At 45.0% G+C, this 24907-nt stretch overlaps 1 protein-coding gene and 1 long non-coding RNA gene across 17 annotated transcripts in view; one reads left to right on the top strand and one right to left on the bottom strand.

The window, feature by feature from the left end:
* NSD1 (nuclear receptor binding SET domain protein 1) overlaps positions 1-23575 on the top strand; it is a 63919-nt gene extending 40344 nt beyond the window's left edge. For 15 of the 16 annotated variants that reach the window (XM_081184909.1, XM_081184919.1, XM_081184918.1 and 12 more), the window contains 15 exons: positions 664-739; positions 1946-2064; positions 3856-3999; positions 4473-4596; positions 4860-5060; positions 5270-5449; positions 6513-6669; positions 7286-7491; positions 8553-8665; positions 9607-9876; positions 12584-12700; positions 12971-13112; positions 13974-14080; positions 14781-14982; positions 15632-23575. In XM_081184909.1, coding sequence (XP_081041035.1) covers positions 664-739; positions 1946-2064; positions 3856-3999; positions 4473-4596; positions 4860-5060; positions 5270-5449; positions 6513-6669; positions 7286-7491; positions 8553-8665; positions 9607-9876; positions 12584-12700; positions 12971-13112; positions 13974-14080; positions 14781-14982; positions 15632-17481 — 4008 coding nt within the window. In that variant the 3' untranslated portion in view covers positions 17482-23575. The remainder of the gene's footprint in view (positions 1-663; positions 740-1945; positions 2065-3855; positions 4000-4472; positions 4597-4859; positions 5061-5269; positions 5450-6512; positions 6670-7285; positions 7492-8552; positions 8666-9606; positions 9877-12583; positions 12701-12970; positions 13113-13973; positions 14081-14780; positions 14983-15631) is intronic. The other variant, XM_081184912.1, reaches the window with a different exon arrangement.
* On the bottom strand, positions 9153-14768 carry LOC308582142. Its single transcript, XR_014005513.1, has 3 exons — positions 14644-14768; positions 10186-10243; positions 9153-9423 (listed from the first exon to the last, which is right to left on the bottom strand). It is a non-coding gene; the product is annotated as an uncharacterized lncRNA (long non-coding RNA).
* Positions 23576-24907: the final 1332 nt, after the last annotated feature.

The following is a 24907-nucleotide window of genomic DNA, read 5'->3' as shown; positions in this document are numbered from 1 at the left end:
TTCCAAACCATTTAGTTAAATCTATTTTTGTGAACTGCCCTGAGATCTACGGATGAAGTGTAGTAGACAAAATAAAGTAAATAAATCTAAATAAATAAATAAATAAATAAATAAATAATAAAGTGAAGCCACGGGCATTTGGCATTACTATTACTATAATTAATTATAGTAATAGTAATGCCATATGCCTGTGGTTTCAATTTATTTTCTTTTGCTGCTGCCTTCATGATAATTCATTAAATATATGATTATATTGCTGTAAGCTGCCTTGTGAATTGTAAAAATTCAAAAGAAGGGTCTAAATGTTTTGAACTGTGAAAATAGTATAATATGCTGCATTTAGTGGAGGCCCCTTTAGATTTGTTAGTCTCTTACTGTTTTTGTGAAAGTTACGATTTTTCTTCTGCTTCAGCTGTGCAGAAAGATTATTCAACAATTATAACTAAGTAAATATGATTCTTCCTACTTCTTGCTACCCAGGGGTTCAGACACTGGGCAATCGCCTCCCCATCCTTCTGATTATGGAAATTTGAGATGCTTCTTCTTGTTGTTGTTTGTCAATATGTTGAAGGTGGAATTGCCATTGAGATGTGGCCAGGAAAACACATCTCGTTGTAGGTGTGCAAATTTGCTTGGTAAATTGTCCCTGTTGCTTGTTCGCAGTGTTCTGAGGCTGGTCCTTTGGATACTGAAATGTCTGAGTTGTACTCCACATCTCAGCTTCTGGACCCTGTTGAAGGTAGGTGGTGTTCCTGTTCTGTAGCATGAAGCTGGCAGTTTCCTGTGAGTGAACATTAATAATAAGCTAAGCAAGGTTCTTCCATCACGTTACATAATCATCAGCCCACTGCAGTGTAAGCAGATATTTCCACATAGAGACAAAGTCATAAATGAACTGCGTCCAGATCAAACAGAAGGAATTTCATCTTTGACGACTAATAATAATAATAATAATAATAATAATAATAATAATAATAATAATATATTATTTATACCCTGCCCATCTGGCTGGGATTCCCCAGCCACTCTGGGCGGCTTCCAACCAAATATTAAAAACAATACAGCATTAAATATTAAAAACTTCCCTAAACAGTTGTCTTTTAAAAGTAAAATAGTTGCTTATTGTCTTGACATCTGCTGGGAGGGCATTCCATAGGGCAGGCACCACTACCAAGAAGGCCCTCAGCCTGCTTCCCTGTAACCTCACTTCTTGCAGTGAGGGAACCGCCAGAGGGCTATTGGCGCTGGACTTCAGTGTCTGGGCTGGACGATGGGGGTGAAGACACTCCTTCAGGTATACAGGACCGAGGCCATTTAGGGCTTTATTAGTCAGAGTCAATTTAAAAAGGAAAACATACTGGAATTTGTGGTAGCAGTGAGTGTAGTGATGGACTCAGGAGCACTCCAAGGATGAAAAAGGTGTGTGGGGTGGATCCGGCCAGAAATCTGTTCAGACAACAGCGGAGTGATAAGAAACAACGTGAGACTCAAAGGTGTCCTTCGGCTTGCCTTTCTGAATTTTCAGTGCTCACCAACCACATTTTTCTTCATGATCATGAGGATGAGAAACTAGCTGTTAACCAAGGTGGCTTCTTAGACGCCAGTAACTCTGCTGTATGGTGTTCAAAGGGATACCTGGAACCACCCTGGTTATCAACTCGCTGGTACTTTCTTCTAACTTGTGGCATTTGGGTAATATGGAACAAGGGTGACTTTGTCTTATTTTTGTGAAAATATACTCAACAACACAATATGACTAAACTGTGTGGTCCTCAGGGGTTTGCAGACATTTATCTGGAATTGAATTACGGGTTAAGAATGGGTATGGTGTGTCCTACTCATTAGTGCTGAATTTTGGGGTTTAAAATTTGAGGGCCATAGTTGTCAGAATTACCTTAGGTGCAGTTATTTGCTTACAGTCTTGAAACATCTTCCTTTGCTGCAGCTCCTGAAAAGGTTCCAGGCAAACAGAGAAGGCGAAAGCGGCAACGACGTACTTTTGCTTCAGCGCCATACAAGAAAGAAAAGGGTGAAGATGTACTGGGAGAAAATGCAAACTCTGAGGTACTTCTGGGCTTTGGATTCTGTAAAAGGATACATGTATGACGTCTTTTTGAAGTAGCATTATATTTTTAAAAATGCATAAAACTATTGACTGTGTTGCAAAAGAAGGTATAAAAGACTTAGCAGCAAACAAAGGCCGGTCTTCACAAGAGTATTGTGTATAAACTAGTAGCTCATGTTTAAAAGATTTGCATTAACCTAAGTATTCATACACACATACATTTCTGTGCCGCTAAACCAAGAAAAATGTATTCATTTTGAATTGTACATACAAACAACAATTCCAGGAACTTGTTCTCACAATGTGTATAAGGCCTGGAAAAACTCGCCGCAGCTACAAGCTGAATGTCACACCAACTGCCCTGAAACCCTTCAAAAAAAACCCCTCCCCTATTCAGAAAGTGGTGTATATAAAATCAAAAGTAAAAACATAAAAAGGCAAAGTTCAGAAGCACATAAAACCAGGTTTTAGGGATATTGTTGTGATACTTACATGGTTGGGAGTCAGTTTTAGATTACAGTATACTGAAATTCACTGGACAATCGGCTTTAACATTTGAAACAGTATATTCTAAAGCATGTTTCTGTCATAGGCTTCCAATTTTACAATACTATATTTCCATGCACATACAGGATGTGGAAATGAAAGCTACACGTTTTGTATTTCACATACTGTGTTCTTTCCACAAGACCTAGTATGAAATTGCTTTTCTGCTCTGTGACACTTTCATGGAATAGAAATATATGCTCTTTTTCTCTGAAACCACTATACTACAGTCTTCTTGAACATCCACCAGTTGTTTGAAAGTATACGCCCACAACTTTTTCTTGGTTTAGCACTGACAGGAGGGTTTCTGTACATCAAGGTTTTATATATTTATTTAGTGGTTACATTTAGAACCCATCCTTTTCTCACAGTGACCAACGTGTTCATATGAGCAGAAGAGTTGCACCTGCTTCTCTTAACACAGTCATTTGCAATTGTCCATTTGCATCTCATTATATAGTCTACACTGTTTGCTGAAGACACACTTCTGTACCCTGCCCTTTGACAGCTGAACATTTGTGTGATATTTGTGAGACCGTCCTTATTATTCTTTGGTTTGTTTTGAGTTGCTTTATTTGATTTTGATATTGTATGATTTTATGCTTGCAACCTGTCATGGGATCTTGTGAAGGGGGGGGTATGAAATCTAATAAATCAATAGCATTGTGTCAGATACTGAGGTTGCGCCCTGGAGACAGTGTGGTGTAGTGGTTAGCGTGTTGGAGCAAGACCTGGGAGACGGGGGTTCTAGTCCCCACCCATGAAGCTCACTGGGTGACTTTGGACAAGTCGCTGTCTCTCAAATCTACCCAACCTCTCAGGGTTGTTGTGAGGATTAAATGGAGATGGGGAAAACCATGTATTGCTCTTGAGCAACTTGGAGGAAAGGCAGGCTATAAATGTAATGAATAAATAATGGTTGTGGAGATTCCCAACAAAGGTGTTTAGGAAGTATACTGCCACAGGGCAGCAAAATAGTCATAGTCATGTGTTTTGTTAAAGTTCAGAATGTTTCTTTCCCTCAGTGAAACCTTAAAAGTGGAGAAGTGTGAGGAGAGTTAGCGCCACAGCATGAGGCACCTTCTGCAGGCAGAGTGATTAGGGCTAGAGGCGTTGCATGCAGCTCAGCAAGCAGGTTGGCAGAACACCCCTATGTATTGTACCCAAACTATAAGAGCAGCCCAGAGGAGGGGGTAAATGAAAGGGAGAATCTGACTGATCACAGTCTTTCCTTTTTTTTAAAGGGAGATAGGACTAATCATCGAACAGCTGGAAGCCCCAAGGAGACTATTGAGGAAGGGTCTGAAAATGACCATGGAGTGCCTTCATCCAAACGGATGCAGGGGGAGCGAGGAGGAGGAGCTGCTCTCAAGGAGAACGTGTGTCAGGTAAAAGTCTGAAGTGCTTTGCTTGAATGCTGGTAATTGTGAAAATGACTTGAAGCAGCCAGACTACTTGGGGACAGGCCATGTTAGTAGGAACCAGATCTTTGCAGAGCTTGCATCCAATGCTTTTTTAAACTCTTGAGGTTGTTGTTTTTTTAATTTTGACACGAGGGCTTTCTGTCTACAACCCTTATTTTGTGTGCAGTCCCAGAACCATTTTGGGTAGACAGGAAGTGTGGGGGGTACAGGATTGCAAAAGTGTGCTTAAAGTGTGCCTTGTAAGGAGCTTCTGAAGTAGTGTAAATCACTCGAAGTTCTAATATTTGAGCCAAACAATTGGACCACAGCAGCTGTTGCTGAAAAGTACTTCTGAAAATGTGTTAGCTGTGGTTTAGTAGGTACGCATAAACTTGGATTCCCTACTCCCACCTCTTTAATTTCAGCCCTTGACCACGCATTGTTTAATTCCTTTGCAGATCTGTGAAAAGCCAGGTGAATTGTTGCTCTGTGAAGCCCAGTGCTGTGGAGCTTTCCACCTGCAGTGCCTCGGGCTCTCAGAAATGCCGAAGGGCAAGTTTATCTGCACTGAGTGTTCCACAGGTACGAAACTGTACTCACTGATGGTGTGGCGAGCTCTTGGGTTGCTTTCAAATGTTGGAGCTTGTTGAAAACAAATGGCTTTGCAGCATGAAGCAGAATGGCTCTGCTGTTTACCAGGCTGGAGCAATCCTGGTTTTGTATGTTGTTGCCTCCAGCCATGGTGACTGCTTGTAAACCGCCCCCCCCCCCCGCTGCTGTTCAGGACTCTTGCACCTTCTGTTCTTTGATTGTGTTTCTTCTACTTTGCTGCCCTCTCCTATTAGGGGTCCACACGTGTTTTGTATGCAAGAACAGTGGAGAGAACGTCAAGCGGTGTTTGCTACCCTTATGTGGGAAGTACTATCATGAAGAGTGCATACAGAAGTACCCTCCCACAGTCATGCAGAACAAGGGCTTTCGCTGCTCACTGCACATCTGCATGACTTGCCATGCAGCCAACCCAGCAAATGTCTCCGCATCTAAAGGTACAGTAACCTTTTCTTGGGCCCAGAATGGAAGTGCATTTCTACATTCATTTTAACTGTGTTTACAATTCATTGGTGTCCCCCCCCCCCCCCGTTCTTGGATATTTTAAAGGTGGGGTTGGTGTCTAAAACTTGAATCTTAAAAAATGATTTTTTCCCAGATTTTATTATTATTAAGAAGATGTAATTCCAATATATTTCTCTGCTAGGTCGCTTGATGCGCTGTGTCCGATGTCCTGTTGCATACCACTCGAATGATTTCTGCCTCGCAGCTGGGACTGTGATCCTTGCTTCCAACAGCATGATTTGCCCAAATCATTTTAGCCCTCGAAGGGGCTGCAGAAACCATGAGCATGTAAATGTCAGCTGGTGCTTTGTTTGTTCAGAAGGTAAGGCGCCTTGTGCTGGGCCTGGTGCGTTATGAGTGTTGCCATGTTTTGAATGAGTACAAGCATAGGAGGATGTTGTTGAGGAAGTGAGGGGGCAGCCTAATCTATCAGCTCTTTACCACAACATGATACAAATGGCCACGATGTTGTCCTTTGTCTAAGTGAAACATATTGCCGGACTGAGGTATACAGTTAGGATCATCTCTGGGGGTCCCTACTTTGGGCCTAAGGGAGAGGGAAGCAGCCAAAAGAAGGCAATGGGCCTTCCATAGAATGCAGTACAGTGGTACCTCGGGTTAAGAACTTAATTCGTTCTGGAGGTCCGTTCTTAGCCTGAAACTGTTCTTAACCTGAGGTACCACTTTAGCTAATGGGGCCTCCCATTGTTGCTGCCGCACCACCACCACGTGATTTCTGTTCTCATCCCGAAGCAAAGTTCTTAACCCGAGGTACTATTTCTGAGTTAGCAGAGTCTGCAACCTGAAGTGTCTGTAACCCGAGGTACCACTGTATCTAAAGGCCCTCTAAAGGCAATGGTCATGTTAGTGGGATGGGCCACAGTGATAAAGCCACTAAAACAAAACGTAATATATATGTTTGCTAAGCTTGCTGACATAGCAGGGACAGCAAACAAGACATTGAATATGGGGCTTAAGCCCTTCTTCCATAGAGCTTAGGGCAGTATACATGATTGACTTCCCCCTTTTCACCATCCCCCTTTCTGTGAGCGAAGACTGGCCTAACTGCCTCCTTGTCATATATAACACCTCAGACGAAGTAGTGGAAAAAAGTAAATGTTGTGGCAAATAGATACGATTGGGTTTAGCACTGGCATATTGTATTGGCTTTGACACAGTTGAGACCTTTACAATAAAATTGATACCTGGGGGTGAAGTTAACCGTATTCTGGAGACCAGCACGACCCTCTTTTGACCCATTTTCCATTTAAAGAACTGAAGTGGGATTTGAAGTCTGGATAGGATGAACTCCCCTTTTAATGTGATGCTGTGCATGGGTGTTCCCGTGGTTCTGTCCCTGACATGCCTGCCTTTCTTTCTCACAGGTGGAAGCCTTCTGTGCTGTGAATCCTGCCCTGCCGCATTCCACAGGGAGTGTCTGAACATTGACATGCCAGAGGGGAGCTGGTACTGTAACGACTGCAAAGCTGGCAAGAAGCCACACTACAAGGAGGTGGTCTGGGTTAAAGTGGGACGTTACAGGTGAGAGTGAATGAAGGCAAATTCTGTTATATTTAAAAGATTTCAGTTGTCTCTTGTGAAAGCTTGTTGCTACTGCTCATTTTTGCTTTGCTAATGTTATTAATACTGTACAGTGGTACCTCGGGTTAAGAACTTAATTCGTTCTGGAGGTCTGTTCTTAACCTGAAACTGTTCTTAACCTGAGGTACCACTTTAGCTAATGGGGCCTCCCACTGCCGCCGCGCAATTTCTGTTCTCATCCTGAACCTGAGGTACTATTTCCTAGGGTTAGCGGAATCTGTAACCTGAAGCATCTGTAACCTGAAGTGTCTGTAACCCAAGGTACCACTGTATTCACAATGTCAGGAGGGGACCTCCCCTCAGCTTTATGTGTATTCTTACCGGCATGGCTGCTGCTGCCCTTACAGTTGTTTCCACAATGTTAATAGAATACGTAAAGTCTTCTACTAATGTGGGTTCCTGTTATTCCATAGTTAGGTTAGCACGCACACACACACACACACACACACACACACACAACAAATGATGCATCTACAAAGGAGTGGATCTAGGAAACAGACATTCCAGAAATTTATCCATGGGCTCATCTGTTTTTCTTGCCTTTGTTCATTTCCAGGTGGTGGCCAGCTGAGATTTGCCACCCTAGGACCATCCCTGTCAACATCCAGAAAATGAAGCATGTCATCGGTGAATTTCCTGTGCTTTTTTTTGGATCAAATGATTACCTTTGGACCCACCAAGCTCGAGTATTTCCCTATATGGAAGGAGATGTGAGCAGCAAGGACAAGATGGCAAAGGGAGTTGATGGCATTTACAAGAAGGGTAACCCATTTTCTTTTACTCTAATGTAACCATGAAAGTTAGCAATGAATCCCATCTTTTTCTGTGTTCTCAGGGAAATAAGATGCTGCATTAGGGAAAAAAGAATAGATTCTGGCATCGTTATGCTTCAGAAATAGCCCTGGCTAGAATTATAGATTGAGCAACTTTGGTTTGTCATGATGTCTGAATTGATGAGCAGTGGTTTGTGAGTGGTCGGCACACCAGAATTGGAAGCTGTGGTTTGAAATAGGTTTTCAAACCATAGTTTCTGCTAAGCAAACTAACTATAGTTATAACTATTGCTTTGCCTCCAAAGGCCACTGGGCCAAGACACAGAAGCACTAAGCAGACAAGTAGTTCTAAACTATACTTTGTCCATCCAGAACCTCAAACTGTGGGTGCATTTGCATGTCATGGTAAACAGTGTTTAATTCTTTACCATGAGTGCAGCTTGCTCCCCATTTTTCCCCTTCTGCTAGTGAGCAGGAGCAACAAACCACAACTCTTGGCGTACATGGTTGAAACATAACACTAAATCAGGGATTATAGTTTGTTGTTCCAGTTGCTACTGGATGGAATAAAGTGGGAGAGATTTCCATATTCCTGGTGAACTATTAACTGTGATTTACTGTGACATACAAATTCAGCTAAAGTGTGTTGAGAGGTCGGAACTGAGTCTCTGTTGTTGTTGTTTTTAATCTTTCCTGAAGTGAAATTTCTTGCAAGGAGTAGATGGGGATTGGTGTCTATGTAGCTTTAAGATGTAGGGAAAAAACAAATTATTTCAAGAAGCTTGAGTTACACAAAACAATGTCTTTACTTTTTGCAATCCTGAAACAAAGGCATGCTGAAGTTTTCTGGCTACTGCCTGGGAGTATGGAAATCTCAGTACTGTTCTCAGTTTTGCTACAGACTGTGAATCCTAGAGAATCCTCTTTGTGGCTGCTGTTTCCTGTCCCGTCTGTTACTGGTGCCTCACTTCATCATATTTTCATGTAAGTGCATATATAAAAGTGGCTGAATGTCTGTTCATATATAATGAGGAAGTTTTCTTAATTTAGCTCTGCAGGAAGCTGCTGTGAGGTTTGAAGAGCTAAAAACACAGAAGGAACTGAGGCAGCTACAGGAAGACAAAAAGAATGATAAGAAGCCCCCTCCTTACAAACATATCAAGGTGAGGATGCAGGACATGATAGCAGATGGCGGGCCTTGTGCACATGAGTTGCCCCCAATCCCTTGAAGGTGGTTGGGCTATGGGACTATGTGCTCCATCCTTAGACATAATGAAGGCACATGTCTTAACCATTGTTAATGCTGACCAGGACGTGCTCTTAACTATACACTCCTCTTGCCACCTGCCACTACACTGCAAAAGCTGAAACCTGTACAATCTGTCCACTGTGAAACATTTCCTTTAGACTTTAAAGGAAGCACACAAGCTGTTTTTCGTGGTACCACAGATTCACATGGCAAGATTCACCTAACAAGTCACGTCAGTGCAAGCCCTGTGTGAGGATTTCCACTTACACAAGGGGACTTTTCCTTCCTCTCCTCCCCCCTCCACACCTGCTGAATTGGGTCTCAGGGGGTTGGGAGAACCCCCAGAAGTGCTGGGGGGATCATTCTGTCTGGCAAGGTGCAATGCTTGTGTTGATGGGGTGTTCACTGTAGTGCAACATTGAGTTTTACCTATGTTTTAATCCCAGTGTAAACTATGAGGTCAGCTATTGGCCACATGAACTTCAACTCTTTGCTGACCTGCAGTAAATCTTTGGTGTATAAAATCCTGTTGAAAGGAAGGGAGTCTCCTTGCTGTGTGAACTTGTTTGTTCTTTCTGTCCCACCCTGGGAAAGGATCACTTCACACTATTGAACACCATTACAATAGCTGATTAAAGTGGTGCATTTACTATGCTGGTAGAAGAGTTGCAGCTGAAACAATAATAAAGATTAACAATATACATGAAAGTGCAGTATTGACCCATTTCAACAAGTATCTCCGTAGCAATAGTTGTTTCTGATTTCCATGTATGTAGTCTACATTTCTGCATTCCAGTGATGTACAATTTAGCTAGGCCAGCCGATTTACTTGGTGGCTTATATCTGTATTTAAAGGTGAACCGGCCTGTAGGCAAAGTGCAGATCTTCACTGCAGACTTGTCTGAGATCCCACGTTGCAACTGCAAGCCGGCTGATGAAAACCCCTGTGGCCTAGACTCCGAGTGTATTAATCGCATGCTGCTCTATGAGTGTCACCCTGCTGTCTGCCCTGCTGGGGAACGTTGCCAAAACCAGTGTTTTACCAAAAGGCAGTATCCTGAAGTGGAAATATTCCGCACACTGGCAAGAGGCTGGGGCTTGCAAGCCAAAAGAGACATTAAAAAGGTATGTTTGTTTTTTGCTGTCTTAATTCTTCCCCAAGTTTAGTTTCAACATCCCACACTTTCTATAACTGAATTTAGTTTTCCTTTCTTAAAGCATAAAATTTACAAAGACAAGAAATGAGTCATTATTCCTGTCTGAGACATACATACACATGTGGTAGGAGTTTGTTTCCCATGGTTACCTAAATCAGTCTTTGCCTTCCCATATATAAGTTGGGTTCTGTGTTAATGGAACCTTGAAACAATCTGAACTAGATTTAGCAGAAATCAATATATGTCAGGATTTCCCCAGATGAGTAGTATTGCTTACCTCTCTGCTTTTCATCCTACACCACAAATTCTTGAGTGCCCAGCTTTTCATCACACTTCTGTGTTTTACGAAACAGATGGAAAGGTCTGTTCATTAGTCTGTTTCTAACCCCCACATTTTCTTACACCAAAACCATCCTTAATTAATACCCATCTAAGTAAAGGGATCTTAAACCCCATATTTACCGTATTTTTCGCCCCATAAGACGCACCGGCCCATAAGACGCACCTAGTTTTTTGGGGGGGAAATAAAGGAAAAATTTTTTATTTCCCCCCCAGGTGCGCTGCGCTACACCAGGAGCTTGGGGCGTGCGGAGCTCAGCGCGCCCCAAGCTTCTGCGTGCAGGCAAGGTCTCCGCTAGCGTGGGAGAGCTGGGCGCCTCTCCCAGGGCTAGCGGACCCCTGCGCTAATCCAGAAGCTTGGGACGAGCTGAGGTCAGCGCGCCCCAAGCTTCTGCGTGCGTGCAAGCAGTCCGCTATCCTTGGGATAGCCGCGGGGCTCTCCCAGGGCTAGCGGATCGCTGCGCTACACCAGGAGCTTGGGGCGTGCTGAGCTCAGCGCGCCCCAAGCTTCTGCGTGCGCGCAAGCAGTCCGCTATCCTTGGGATAGCCGCGGGGCTCTCCCAGGGCTAGCGGATCGCTGCGCTACACCAGGAGCTTGGGGCGTGCTGAGCTCAGCGCGCCCCAAGCTTCTAGGTGCGCGCAAGCAGTCCGCTGCCGCCCTAAGCCTCGCGCACCCGGTGGGACCTCCTGCCGGGTGCGCGAGGCTTGCAGACACTCACCCGAAGCAGGGAGAGCCCTCCGGAGGGCTCCCCGTGCTTCGGGCGACAGGCTGCCTCCCCAAGCCTCGCGCACCGGGCGGGACCTCCTGCCGGGTGCGCGAGGCTTGCAGACACTCGCCCGAAGCAGGGAGAGCCCTCCGGAGGGCTCCCCGTGCTTCGGGCGACAGGCTGCCGCCCCAAGCCTCGCGCACCGGGCGGGACCTCCTGCCGGGTGCGCGAGGCTTGCAGACACTCGCCCGAAGCAGGGAGAACCCTCCGGAGGGCTCCCCGTGCTTCGGGCGACGGGCTGCCGCCCCAAGCCTCGCGCACCGGGCGGGACCTCCTGCCGGGCGCGCGAGGCTTGCAGGCATTCGCCCGAAGCAGGAAGAGCCCTCCGGAGGGCTCCCCGTGCTTCGGGCGACGGGCTGCCGCCCCAAGCCTCGCGCACCGGGCGGGACCTCCTGCCGGGCGCGCGAGGCTTGCAGACACTCGCCCGAAGCAGGGAGAGCCCTCCGGAGGGCTCCCCGTGCTTCGGGCGACGGGCTGCCGCCCCAAGCCTCGCGCACCGGGCGGGACCTCCTGCCGGGTGCGCGAGGCTTGCAGACACTCGCCCGAAGCAGGGAGAGCCCTCCGGAGGGCTCCCCGTGCTTCGGGCGACAGGCTGCCGCCCCAAGCCTCGCGCACCGGGCGGGACCTCCTGCCGGGCGCGCGAGGCTTGCAGGCATTCGCCCGAAGCAGGGAGAGCCCTCCGGAGGGCTCCCCGTGCTTCGGGCGACGGGCTGCCGCCCCAAGCCTCGCGCACCGGGCGGGACCTCCTGCCGGGTGCGCGAGGCTTGCAGGCATTCGCCCGAAGCAGGGAGAGCCCTCCGGAGGGCTCCCCGTGCTTCGGGCGACAGGCTGCCGCCCCAAGCCTTGCGCACCCGGTGGGACCTCCTGCCGGGCGCGCGAGGATTGCAGGCATTCGCCCCATAAGACGCACCCCGATTTCCCCTTCATTTTTGGAGGGGAAAAAGTGCGTCTTATGGGGCGAAAAATACGGTAAACTGAGTGGATTACTAAACAAAAGTTCTATCAAGGCGATGTCTGCATTTGCAGTTTTTACTGTTGTAAAAAGTAACTACTGTAAATGCTTGAATTGCTGAATTTCAGCTCTCCTAGGCAAACCATGAGCCCTAAACCTTGGCTACTTCTCGTGGTTAATTATGATTTAGCTCAGCACAGCAGTAGGAGGGTTAGGGAGGCACTAAGCACTCAGTTTTCTTTTTTGGAGGCCATGGGTTGGCATAGTGTGACAGGCATACCAGACTACAAAGAGCAGTGGTCTAGGTCAAAAGAAACCAGTTTGTAATAAAACTGATAGTTATGATGCTCTAGTATGTTTTATTAAGGAATGCAGTTCTGTACCTAAAATAGAGATGGTGCCTCCTCAGGCTCGCCTTCCAAAAAGCACTAAAGATTTTGGATTCCATGAAAAGCTATGAATTAGTAACTTTAGTTTTAATGGGTGTGTGTTTTGTTCATTTGTTTCCTATGTGTATCTCTTCCCATCCCCAAACCCCCTGAGTTTGGTTGGTCTTGGCTTTGTATTCAGAGTACTATTTGTTGTTCTCTCATCTCTTCCCACTTCCACACTTTCAGGGTGAGTTTGTCAACGAATATGTGGGAGAGCTGATAGATGAGGAGGAATGCCGGGCCAGAATCCGCTATGCCCAAGAGCATGATATCACCAACTTTTATATGCTAACTTTGGACAAGGTGTGTGAAAACATTCCTGTTTTCTATATCTGAAGTAAAATACTGCTAGTTCATGTACATTTGAAACAATAAATTAAGATATTGTGCCTTCTGTTGGCATTGGTTTTAGATTGCAAGACCACCTGATTTGTGTGTGTGCTTTCTTGGAAAGACATCTCCCCCAACCCTCAAGTTTCTTAGAGCATTCCATATCTGTATTCCACTGCTTATAGCTAAGAATAAAGTTCTGGCTGTGTTTTGAAAGGCTGAGTTCTTTCCTGTGCTTTTTAGGATCGAATAATTGATGCTGGACCAAAAGGCAATTATGCTCGATTTATGAACCATTGCTGCCAGCCAAATTGTGAGACACAGAAGTGGTCAGTGAATGGAGATACTCGGGTTGGCCTTTTTGCGCTCATAAATATCAAAGCTGGTAAGGAGCCCTAATGATTAGTAGCCTTGTTTCTGATATTTTGGCGTATGTATCAATAAATGAAAGTCCGCAGCCTGAGGGCAGGTTTAACTAATGAGTCCCACTAATGGAAGTCTGTTCAAGGACTTCTGCTGATTCAGTGGCACTTCCCTTCTTTTCCCATCCTCTCACTGAAATTGGCTTTGTGGTGGGGGGTCAAGAAAACCCTCAGAACTGCATGTGGGGGGAGCAGAGGGGGGGTCATTTTTGTCTCACAATCTGAAAAGCTTGAGCTGATGGAACAATTGCCATAGCACTATGTTGGATTCCTCCCTGAGTGTTTGCATGTAAAAAGTTGAGATACTTCTTCACAGTGAGCGACACGTATCTCTGTGTTCACCATACATTACATATAACAGAAAGCTTTAAAAAGTAGTGGCTGTCATAGAATCAAAGAGTTGGGAGTAGTATTCTGAAGTCAGTTCCCAACCCTCTGCTCAGTGCAAGATACAATACAGCATCCCTGACAGGTGGCTATTTGGTAGAAGGTATGTTCTTCTATCTGTGTATTTGTACTATATTCACAATGTAGGAAAATTCATCCTGCTTGTTGAAATTTCATTCTGCATGGCCCTCGGGAGGTAAGGTAATGCAATTATATTAAGTCATAGACCTTTGTTGCAAGCGTGCACTGGAATTTCAGCACATGCAAGGGAAAGTAGAAGCAGCAGATTCTCCTCAGCATTTACACATCTTTTTTTTGGGGGGGGGGTGGTTGGTTTTTCTTGTTTGTTTTTAATCTTTCATTCCAGTTCTAGAACTTCAGGTTTAGCAAAGCCTCTTACAATCCAAATGGGTCTCATTGATTTCTCTGATTACCAGGGACTGAGCTGACTTTCAACTATAACCTGGAGTGTTTGGGGAATGGGAAGACAGTTTGCAAATGTGGTGCTCCAAACTGCAGTGGTTTCCTTGGAGTAAGACCAAAGGTATTTCAAACCCTTATTTAGATTTCTTCCTTCAGCTGCCCTTTGAATTGCTTGGGGTTCATTTTTTACTTAATTTAAAGGAATCTTGTTCTCTTCAGTATACTCCTCTCCAAGTTACTGTGTGATTGCTATTGCTGTTGTTAACAATGACACGCCTTTAAGACCCACTCTGCATTGCTTAAATCAGATGAAAATGGCGGGGCAGTACTGGAAAAAAGCCAACGCCAGGAGAGATCTGTGCTAATAACATTAATCACTGTATAGGGAAGTTTTTAATGTTTGACGTTTTACTTTGTTGGATGTTTTAATTTGTTGGAAGCCACCCAGAGTGACTGAGGCAACCCTGTTAGATGTGCAGCATATGAATAATACATTGTTGTTGTTGTTGTTGTTGTTGTTGTTTTCCTGACACAATGGTCAGGATGAATGTAAAACTTCCAATGTGTCCAAAATGAAAATATGTTTGTTAGGAACTTTCATAGCTGGGGAAACTCTGGGTTTATTCATACTAGGAAAACATAATCTTATCATATGGCCTATTCAGAATTGAACTGTTTACTTACCCCTCAAGAATTGTGATTGCAGCTGTTTTTCTTAGGGTCTTTCATCAAGTCAGCTAAAGAAGTTTAACAGAAAGAGGTATGAGGACAGGGATTTGTTCCCTTTGAGCATTTACTCAGTGGCATTGTTTTGTCTCCAGAACCAGCCACCTGCCTCTGAAGAGAAGTCCAAGAAGTTCAAGAGGCGGCATGGGAAGCGCAAATCCCAAGCAGAGATTATGAAGGAGCGTGAGGATGAATGTTTCAGCTGCGGGGATGGAGGGCAGCTGGTTTCCTGTAAGAGGCCAGGCTGCCCAAAGGTGTACCATGCTGACTGCCTCAATCTGACCAGGCGTCCTGCAGGTCAGTCACGTATTCTCACTATTATTCATAGAAACTTAAGTATAACAGCTGCATCAATAGCACTAGCCTCGAGCGAGAAATGATGCCTCCCAAACTTAGCAGCTGGTGACAGTTCATATAATAAAAACAGGAGGAGAGCCCAGCCGCATCAGAACAAAGGCCTATCTAGTCCAGCATCTTGTTCTCACAGTGGAAGCCCAGAAGCAGCACCTGAGTGCAACAACACTCTCCTCATTCATGTTCCCCAGCAACTGGCATTCAGAAGCATACCATCTCTGAGTGGAGTGCTTGTTTGGTGTGGACAAAAGACCAAAGAAAAGGAAGTTCCACCTTCTCAGTTTGCTAAGTTTGAAAACGTGATTTAAATCATTACTTTTGTTGTTGTTGCTTGAACCAAAACTAACTTGAAACACAGTGGTTAGAACTGAATGAACAAACCAGTGTGCTGAGTGGGGTTCCTGCATTTTACATAACTGCAAAATAGTTTATGATGGCAAATGGATGCCTGGTAAACTAGAGCTGTTTTGGATGATATTCCCTTAGCAACCTCCAGGGTTAGTCCAGGGTTGCTTTCTTGTTGATTTCAGCCATTCGCCGATCTGACTTTCTCACCTCCTCTTAAGCTGCGCCTTATTTTTCTGTGCTGCAGGGAAATGGGAATGCCCTTGGCACCAGTGTGACGTGTGCAGCAAAGAGGCAGCTTCCTTCTGCGAGATGTGCCCCAGGTCCTTTTGCAAGCAGCACCGAGAGGGCATGCTCTTCATCTCTAAGCTGGACGGACGCCTGTCCTGCACAGAACATGATCCATGCGGACCTAACCCTCTAGAGCCAGGAGAGATTCGTGAGTATGCGCCTTCCACAGAATCGGCAGCTGGCTGCCAAAACACTCAGCCATCAGACGAGCAGCCTGCGGCTACAGGCCCGAAATCTCAGCCGTCAGAGAGGCTACCTCTGACTGTGGCCCTGAGGCTGCAACCCTCAGATAAGCCACCTTCCTCTTCAATGGCTCTGAGGCTAAAGTCCTCAGACAAGCAGCCTTCCTCTGTCGCGCTGAAGCTGCAGTCCTCAGATAAAGCACCCTCCACCGTGGCACTGAGGCTACAACCATCAGACAAGCTGCCCTCCACCCTGTCCCTGAGTTTAAAACCCTCAGACAAATTGCCCTCCACCCTGTCCCTGAGGTTAAAGCCCTCAGACAAGTTATCCTCAGCCCTTGCCCTTAGGTTGCAGTCGTCAGATAAGCCGCTCTCTGCCGTGGCACTCAGGCTACATCCCTCAGAAAAATCGCCCTCCACAGTGGCCCTGAGGTTACAGCCCTCTGAAAAACAGGCTTCTGCTGTTGCCCAGAAGTCACAACCGTCAGAAAAGCTATCCTCCACAGTAGCTAATGAGTCACAGCTATCAGACAAGCTGGTCACTGGAGAGGCACCAGGACCTCAGGACAAGCCACCTGCTCCGGAAGCATTGGGACCTCAGACAACAGACAAAAACTCCACAGTGAAACCACCAGGATCCAAGAAGTCAGAACTGTCACCTACTGCAGGCATACCCAGGTCTCAGAATTTGGAGGAACTTCCTGCTGCAGAGATACCAAAGCTCCAGGCGTTGGACAAGCCTGCTGATCCTGAATCTCCAAGGCCTCAGCCACTGGACAGGCCCATTTCTCTTGGCCCAACACCCAAGCCCTCGGGCAAGTCTGTTGCTCCACTGAGCCTACGATCTCAGCCAGTGGTCAGACCAGTCACCCCCATAGCCCTGAGGTCTAAACCATCAGAAAAGCCAGCCACTCCTGTAGTCCCACAGCCACAGCCGCCCAACAGGGTTTCTACCCCAGCAGATGCTTGGCCCATGCCATCAGACAAGCCTTCCACTACCACAGGTCTGAGGCCTCAGCTTCCTTCCCCACTAAGCCTGAGGCCTTTGCTTTCAGAGAAAGCACTGAGGCCTGTTGACCAGAACGCTCAGCCAAAAGAAAGAGGCTCTGTGACCGTGGAGCAGACTCCTCAGCAGAAAGAGCGGACATCTGTATCCGAGGAGCAGCCTTGCAGGCCTACAGGGAAATTTTCGGGCTATGTTGGGCAAGCAGCCCGCCCTCTAGAGAATTTTCAAATACACGAACAGACCCCTTGGCATAGTGCGAAAGGACTGCAATCGGTGGAGCAATCGCTTTGGACAGCTGAGAAACTGCAGTCTCCTGAGCTCAGTCTTTGCTCAGGCCAAGAAGCCGCATCTGCACCTTCCACGGAGCAGCCATTTTGGCCCACAGATAGATTGTGTGCATTTGAACAACCCCTTTGGCCTGCAAGAGAAGCTCCACTGCCTTCTGGACAGGCATCGTGGCTGCCCAGAAACATTCAAACGTTGGAGCAGATCTCGTGGCTCTCTGGGAAAGCACAAACGCCTGTGGGGCAGGACATTTTGCCTTTGTCTGAACAAAACGTGGTGCTAGTACTGAACCAGGATTCCCCTGGCCATGAACCTACTGAGTCTAAACCTTAGTGAAGCCAGTTCGAGGCCAGACGGGTCACTATTTTTGTTTTGTTTGTTTTTTTATTGTATGGGGAAGGGTATTTCGTTTCTTGGGTTGTTTTTTTTTTTAAAAAAAATCACTTCCCCAGATCCTTGACCTTCCAACATCCCACCCAAACTACCCACCTACATTTACCTAAATCCGAACGATGCCCAGTCAAGCAGCAAGAATGTAGATGGCCTGTTCCGTCTTCATTTTGGAAACAATAAAGCTGAAATAAAGGAATCCACTGTGGATAATAATCTCTAATTCCATTGAAATAATCAAAATTACTAACCTTGCATGTCTGAGTGACAGGCGTGCATTAATGGTGTGTCTCCTAGATTAGCTCCTACACCCTTCCAAAGAAGTAGCTTCATTCCATCTCAGTAGTTGCAAGCCAGCCATTCTGTACTGGCACCTTACATTTCCTAAACAATTCAACTGATGGAATCCTGTCACTGGAGAAGCGAAGCGAAGGGACCTGACAGTTTCCTCCCTAGTTTTCATTTCTCAGCATTCTGTTTTAGGAGAGTGTTTTGCTTGAGAATATGCTGCCAGGGCACAACAAATACAGGTGCTTTTTGAAGAGAAACGTTACTTGAAGTTAGCTGAGAAGCCCAGTTCCACTAGGTGGAACTGTCTGCTCCTCTGTGAACAGCTGAAGCTCCTTCACAGACCTTATAATTGGAGGTGGGGGAAAAAAGAAATTCAGAGATACCATCTGCTAGCATTCTTATCCTGGGATTTGGATCTCTAGCACAGTAAAGTCAGAGCCCCCACAGAGGCAGAATTTTGACCACTAAAGGCAACAGCAGGTTAGACAAATGAGTCAATCTCTCTTCTGGATTTTTGTGGTGCATCATTGCTGTTACCTAACTTTTTTCAGTCTTTGCAACAAGAATTATTAGTGTTTTTGGACAAATGAAACTAATTCCCCCCCTCCACTACAAGCAGTTCGCTTAGGAATCATGTTTGCATTGTTTACAGTAGTCCTAATTATTTGGGGTGCATTCCTCTGGCTAAAGTATATCACCTCAGAGGGCGGAACAGAACTAATAGCCCATTTGAGAATAAATGTTTCCAGGATAGAAAGCGTGTTTTATTAATCTTACCTTGATTAGTCTCCAGCTTAAAGTATTTCCCATCTTACCAAAAAATACTGAAACAAAAACTTGAATTTAACTGGGCTACACTGAAGAATATCTGCATGTCAGAAACAGAGGTAGCTGAGGTCATAGTTCTCACACTGGAACACTAAGGGCTGCAGCAGCTGGCTTAGATCTCTCTTCCTTTCTTCATCTCTCTTTCCCAGTCAGTGCAGCGCTTTATGCCTGGTGCGAAACCAGGCTGGTATTATGCATAACTCTGGTGGAAGCAGTTATTGTTAGCCAACCAGACATAAATGCAGCTTGTTATGGTGCTGGTTAGATATTGTTGATGAACTATATTGAGGATCAGAGAAGTTACTGCTTACTTGGCCCTGAATATGTCTAGGTTTCTTCATATCTTGGCTGTAGGAGAGACAAGCAAGCATACCATGCCAATATTTCACTTGATGGTTTCAGTTAGACACACTGATGTCTGGAAGCAGCTTAACAATCTCTCTCTCTCTCTCTCTCTCTCTCTCTCTCTCTCTCTCTCTCTCTCTCTCTCTCTCACACACACACACACACACACACACACTTTCCTTCTAACTTTTGCCTCCTTTTCATGTTCTGTTGGCCTGGATAGCTGAAGTCGCACAGTCTGTCATGCTTCAGCTTCAAGCAGCAAATTTGGCCAGCTCCTAATTTGCCCTTTTTAGATTTCCAGGTGTTGTTGTTTTTTTGCACGAAGTAGAAGTTCTGGTTTCTATGTAAACCCTGATCCTCTTACTTTGAAGCATATATCATTGGGGTATTCAGGTCCTCTGTAGAATTGCAATAGTACTACAGTTGATCCTATACAGTGGCAGTTCAAATTCTGACCCAATACTTTTTTCAATGCTGGCTTTCCACATTGATGGTACCTGCTGGGCACTACAAAACATTCCCCCCACCACCACCACTGTGCATCTCATCTTCTCCCTGAATCATTTCCCTCTCTCTCCAAAGCTAGTGACTTTGCAAAGCGTTATAGCTAATGGAATCTTAGTTCTTAACATTGGCTTTCCTCGAAGACCTGCAGGCTCAGCGGTTGCTTATTGCTGAAAATGGGGAAATGCAAGTACATTTTGGTTTCTGCGTGACTCCTGCACAAAGGGAAACAGGACAACTCTTCTGAACGAGACAGAAACAAGAAGCCAAGGGCATTTTACTAAAACTTTTTTAAAAACAAAACGATCACCTTTTTAAACAAGCAAGCCAAACCAATCACGAGGTTCAGTATGTTAAATATTTCTCATGTGTGGAAAATAATAATAATAAAGCTCTAAATTTTACATATTTAGGCCTTCCCGTGAGCTGGACTTTGTCGTGTAGATTGTGTGTTTAGGGCTTCCTTTGTGCCAGACCCCACCCCAAGCCAGCTGTACCTGTAACAAGAAAGATGCCTGCACTGCTTTGTCCAACTCTGTTCTTGCAATGTCATGTGTTTTTAACTAGCTATTTGTTTCATGGAAAAACAACAACAATAAACTGTGAATATTTTTGGTGGAGGCTGTTTTAAATCTTTAAAACAGAGAAAAGTCCATTTTGCATTAATTCTCCTGAGTGTAGGTTCTAGGGGTCAAGAATACGTGACACGGTAGGGGATCGGTGCAGCAGCACATTCAGAATCTTTATCTAGGAACTCCTGCTTAAAGTCAGTTGGATTTTTGCATGGCATTTCAGCCCCTGTTGTCTGCTGCCGCCCTGCTTTCTCCTTTTCCCTCAAGAGCCTCTCTGTACAGATTCAGTTTTGCCGCCGCTTCCCTCCCTGAAGGACTTGTTTTGTAGAAACAAGAAGCTGATCAATTAAACTGGGCATCTGAAGTAGAAAGTGTCACGGATGTATGTGTGGAGTGTGTGTACCTGCATGCCTGTAGCACAACTTTATACTGATAGCATCTCTCCAAGTCTGGAGGCTGGTGTCTAGTTTGTTATGGTAAGTAAGGAGAAAATCCCAAGGTGCAGATTAAGAGAAATGCTACGCAGGAACCTCACCCAATCGGCACCTTCAACCCAAAGCAGGGGTGGTTTCCTATGTGAAATGGGAAGAGCCAGTCACTCCCATAAGACACAACATTCAATTAGGAAGGGACACTGGCCAAGCAGAAGCCAAGTGCTGTTTGACTCTGAGGGATCCAGAATGCAAACAGACACAGGCTAGGAGAGTGCTGGGAGAGATATTTGACCTGAATGCTTCCCCTGTTGTGTACCCTCTTACCTAGTGTGAATCAGCTACCTTTCCAAGAGCTGGGCTGCCAGAAACAAAATTTGATCCTGCTTCTTAAAATGGTCCAGGCATGTTCTATTCTGCTGTTGCTTATGTGGTACTTTGCTAGGGGTGTGAGCATGGCAAATGGCTTCTGGCGCGCAAATCTTACACACTCCCCATCATGTTGCTATATTTCATGCAGAAAATAAGGTGCTATAATGCTGGGGTCTAGTGAGACATAGAGCTTTGCACATTTTGTGCTTGAAAATCTGTGCCAAGAGGCCAGATCTGTGGCAAGAAAAGCTGAATTGAATACTGTGACATTTGGATCATGCAGAAAAACAGATTTGTGTATGTTTGCTTATTTCATAACTTACTCTGTTTCTGTTAATCATGGGAAGGAGCAAAGAACTAGGTATGACAACAAATTTTGCCCAGCAACTCTCCTCCACCCATGAGTATCTGTAATTAAACCAGGAATCCCCCACCCCACCTTTTTTTTTTACACAAAACAATTGAAAAGATGATTTAGCAGCATCCTGAGCTTCTCAAGTGCCAGATTCTACACTAGCTCCATAGTTTCATGGAATAATAGACTATAGTGGAGTCGGGTAGTTGTACTTGCACCCTTGACTGGCATTGTTTACAATGAAGCTATCAAAATACAATTTCCACCCCATTTATGAAATATTCACAGGTAATTAAAATTTTGCCACATGGAAAATAAGTAGTTGCTGTACAGAATGGTGCAGATCATTCTCCAGAAATCAGGTGTTCTGTCTCTGTGCTTTTCCCCATTGGATGTTTCTCCAAAAGTTAGGGCGCCAACAGGACTGGGATTAGATCAGCTGAAAGTGCCTAGATCTGTTAAAAAGATGTTCATGTTTATTTTTGAGCAATCGGGGTATTTATAGCAGCCCAACAGGGTATACCTCTATTCAGTGCTCCCCTCTGCCCCTCTCACTTTAATGTTGCAAGAATTACTTCCCTTTTCCAACCCCAGGGTCGTTGCCTGAAGAGTGTTCTCATTATGTTAAAATATTTGGAAACTCCCCGTCTGTGCAATTGACTAACATGTTGCTTAGAGCACCTGTGATGGGACTTTCCTAGAATGCATCACCTTTTGCATTACCCTGTGGCTACTAAGGTGGTTATTTGATTGGTTTAGGGCAGGGGTGAAGAGCAGATGTTGAACTCCAACCCCCTCACCCTGACCTTGCTAGCTCAGGCTGATAGGAATTGTATGCCAGTGTCTAGAGGGGACACAGGATCCCCACTCCTGGTTTAGGATGAATACTTTGGAATGGAGGAGCTGAGCTGTAGGCTTTTTAAATAATAATAATAATAATAATAATAATAATAATAATAATAATAATAATAATAATAATAATGGTGACAACATTTGGAATAGATTTTAAACATTCTGCAGCCTACATAATTGTGCTGAAATGGAATAAAGCCTTTCCCCTTTCCGTCAAATCTGCATGACTGGTAAGATACAAGAATTTGTTAACAAATGCATTGAGTGTGTGACATTTTGCAGTATTGATGGATTCCCTTCCGTGGGAGTCAGAGGGCTAGGGATGCTGGGAATGTGATGATTTTATCAAGTATTGGGTTTCATGTCTGAAAGCAAGAGATGTCAGAGCACATTTCTCAAGTACTGACGGCAGGCAGGAATAGAAGTTATATTTTAAAATGGCCACATTTTTGCCTCCCATGCTCCCAGACTCTGATTTTCTGGAAGATGGGATCAGTGTGTACAAATGACACTTAGTTCCTATTCTCCCTACTGAGGCAGTGTCTTCTCTTGAAAGTGAATGCTTACAAGGGTATTTGTGCATAGGAAACCACTTCTCAGCCTACGCAGAGCATCATCTTGGAAACATCTGGAATTTCACTAACCCTATTCCCTTGAGTGGGTGCTGAGCAGATGTGGCAAGGGGAAGCTAAGTGCCATTCCTTCCATTTCTCCTCAGCAGCATCACAGGGCATATTCCTTTGCTGTAGCAGCTTATTTCAGTAATGTATGGTGTGGTGCTTTTGAATTGTTCAGGTCTGTAATACGTTGGGAGAGAGAAACGCTTCTCTAATCGCTTGACAGTCCCCCCCCACCCCCCATATTTGTTCCAAAGGGGTTTGGGCAGGGCTAAGACTGGAGAGCTCTCCCCACTCATTTAGCTGCTGGTACAGAAATGGAGTAGCATGTAGTGCTAACATGAGCTGGAGATGAAATATTGCGTTTCTCCAAGCTGTATTGCTTTGCCCTCAGGCAGTATGCTGCATGCTGACTCTCCCAGACTCTCTGCTGGGAGCTGTGACTGAACAGAGCAATTGCAGGAGAAGGCCTCTTGGAAAAGTCCTGTTCTGCAATGACACTCCAGTGCATAATTGCAGTATTTCTGCATGAATAATGGGGAAGGAATTCTTTTCAGTGCATATATTGTGGTTACCAACAGTCAAGCATAATGTCTTTTTACAGAGCTGTCCTATTCTCATCTACGTTCTCTACAAATGGCCGGCAAGGGAAATGCTTTACAGTATCTACATTAGAAGAAGAGGAAGAGTTTTGGCTCGTGGATTCTTATTTTTCCTCCCCTGACTCATTTAACTGTGTGTGTGTGTAAAAACTATGACAATGAAAAACAAAGTTGTCCTACCCAAATGTTCCCAAAATATGTACTGTAATTCTTTGTATATAAAAGAAAGCAATTACTGTAAAGTAAAGTTTAACTTTGCTCTTGACTGTGTGTGCTATTTTATTGAGCCTAGATATGGCAGATTCTAATCTGCTTTTTAATCTAAAAAACAAATTGGAATCTCTGTAAGTCTGTATAGAGATACAGCCGCCTGGAATAGTAGGGACCTTGAATTTGTGGTCTTCTGTGGGTCACAGCTGGGGGAATGGAGAGGGGGCTGCTCAGCTTGTACCAGATCAAAACAGTAATTTATAGCTTAGAGATAAGTGGCTTTTCAGAATGATACAAAGTCTGAGATATTGCTCTCAATTATAACTTGTGAGGTGCATCTAACCATTTAGCAACTACTTCTGAAAACTCAACTTCCATAGAGACTTAAAGGTTTGGTAAATCAACCTGAGAATGGACCTTTATTACCAATGTAGCAAATAACTCTTAGGAAGCTTTGGGGCTCTTGCTGCTTGTGTAAAGCCTTTGAAATTTGACACAGAGGTAGATGTCAATGGAACTACAGCCCAAAGATCACTTTCAATACTTTTGCCCCCAATTTTTAGTACACGGAGTGAGGGGCCCTACCTTGTGCCTACCAATTACCGTATTTTTTGCTCTATAAGACTCACTTTTCCCCTCCTAAAAAGTATGGGGAAATGTGTGTGCGTCTTATGGAGTGAATGCAGGCTGCACAGCTATCCCAGAAGCCAGAACAGCAAGAGGGATCGCTGCTTTCGCTGCGCAGTGATCCCTCTTGCTGTTTTGTCTTCTGAGATTCAGAATATATTTTTTCTTGTTTTCCTCCTCCAAATACTTGGTGCGTCTTGTGGTCTGGTGCGTCTTATAGAGCGAAAAATACGGTACTTCTCCCCCAGCCACAGGCCACTAGGTTAGCCAAGACCAGAGTTGCACTATGGCAGTTACCTGTAACAATATAGTAAAAAGATATCCAGGTATATATATTTAAAGCATAAAACACACTCCAAAACATCTAAGGGAAGAGAGCATATGTTGGAGAAAAACCATCGGTATGTTCCATTCCACAGAGATGATCATGTAAAGGAAAATGGATAGAAACAGCCCACTCCGTCAAATGGCAGAGTATTGTGCAGCTCTGTAACCTTTTCCATTCAGCTGCCATGCCGTGCTTCAACTTCCACCGTCCTTGGCACAGGGATCCCCAGCTGCATCTGCCTTCTGCTTTCTCTGGAAAGAGGGTGGCCTGCTTGTGTAGATCAGCAACCCTGGTGATCCAGCCAACTATAGCCTAGCCCAGGTTCCCCTTCATTTTCCAGCCGCCTTATAACTGCTGCAAAGCCCATCACTGCTTGTATCTACAACTGTTCTGTGATGCCGATTGATGCATTTACAGTACTGGAGCAACTGG

This window comes from Podarcis bocagei (assembly GCF_964188305.1).
Source record: "Podarcis bocagei genome assembly, chromosome: 2".
Classification (NCBI taxonomy): domain Eukaryota; kingdom Metazoa; phylum Chordata; class Lepidosauria; order Squamata; family Lacertidae; genus Podarcis; species Podarcis bocagei.
This window is presented reverse-complemented; position numbering and strand designations above follow the sequence as displayed.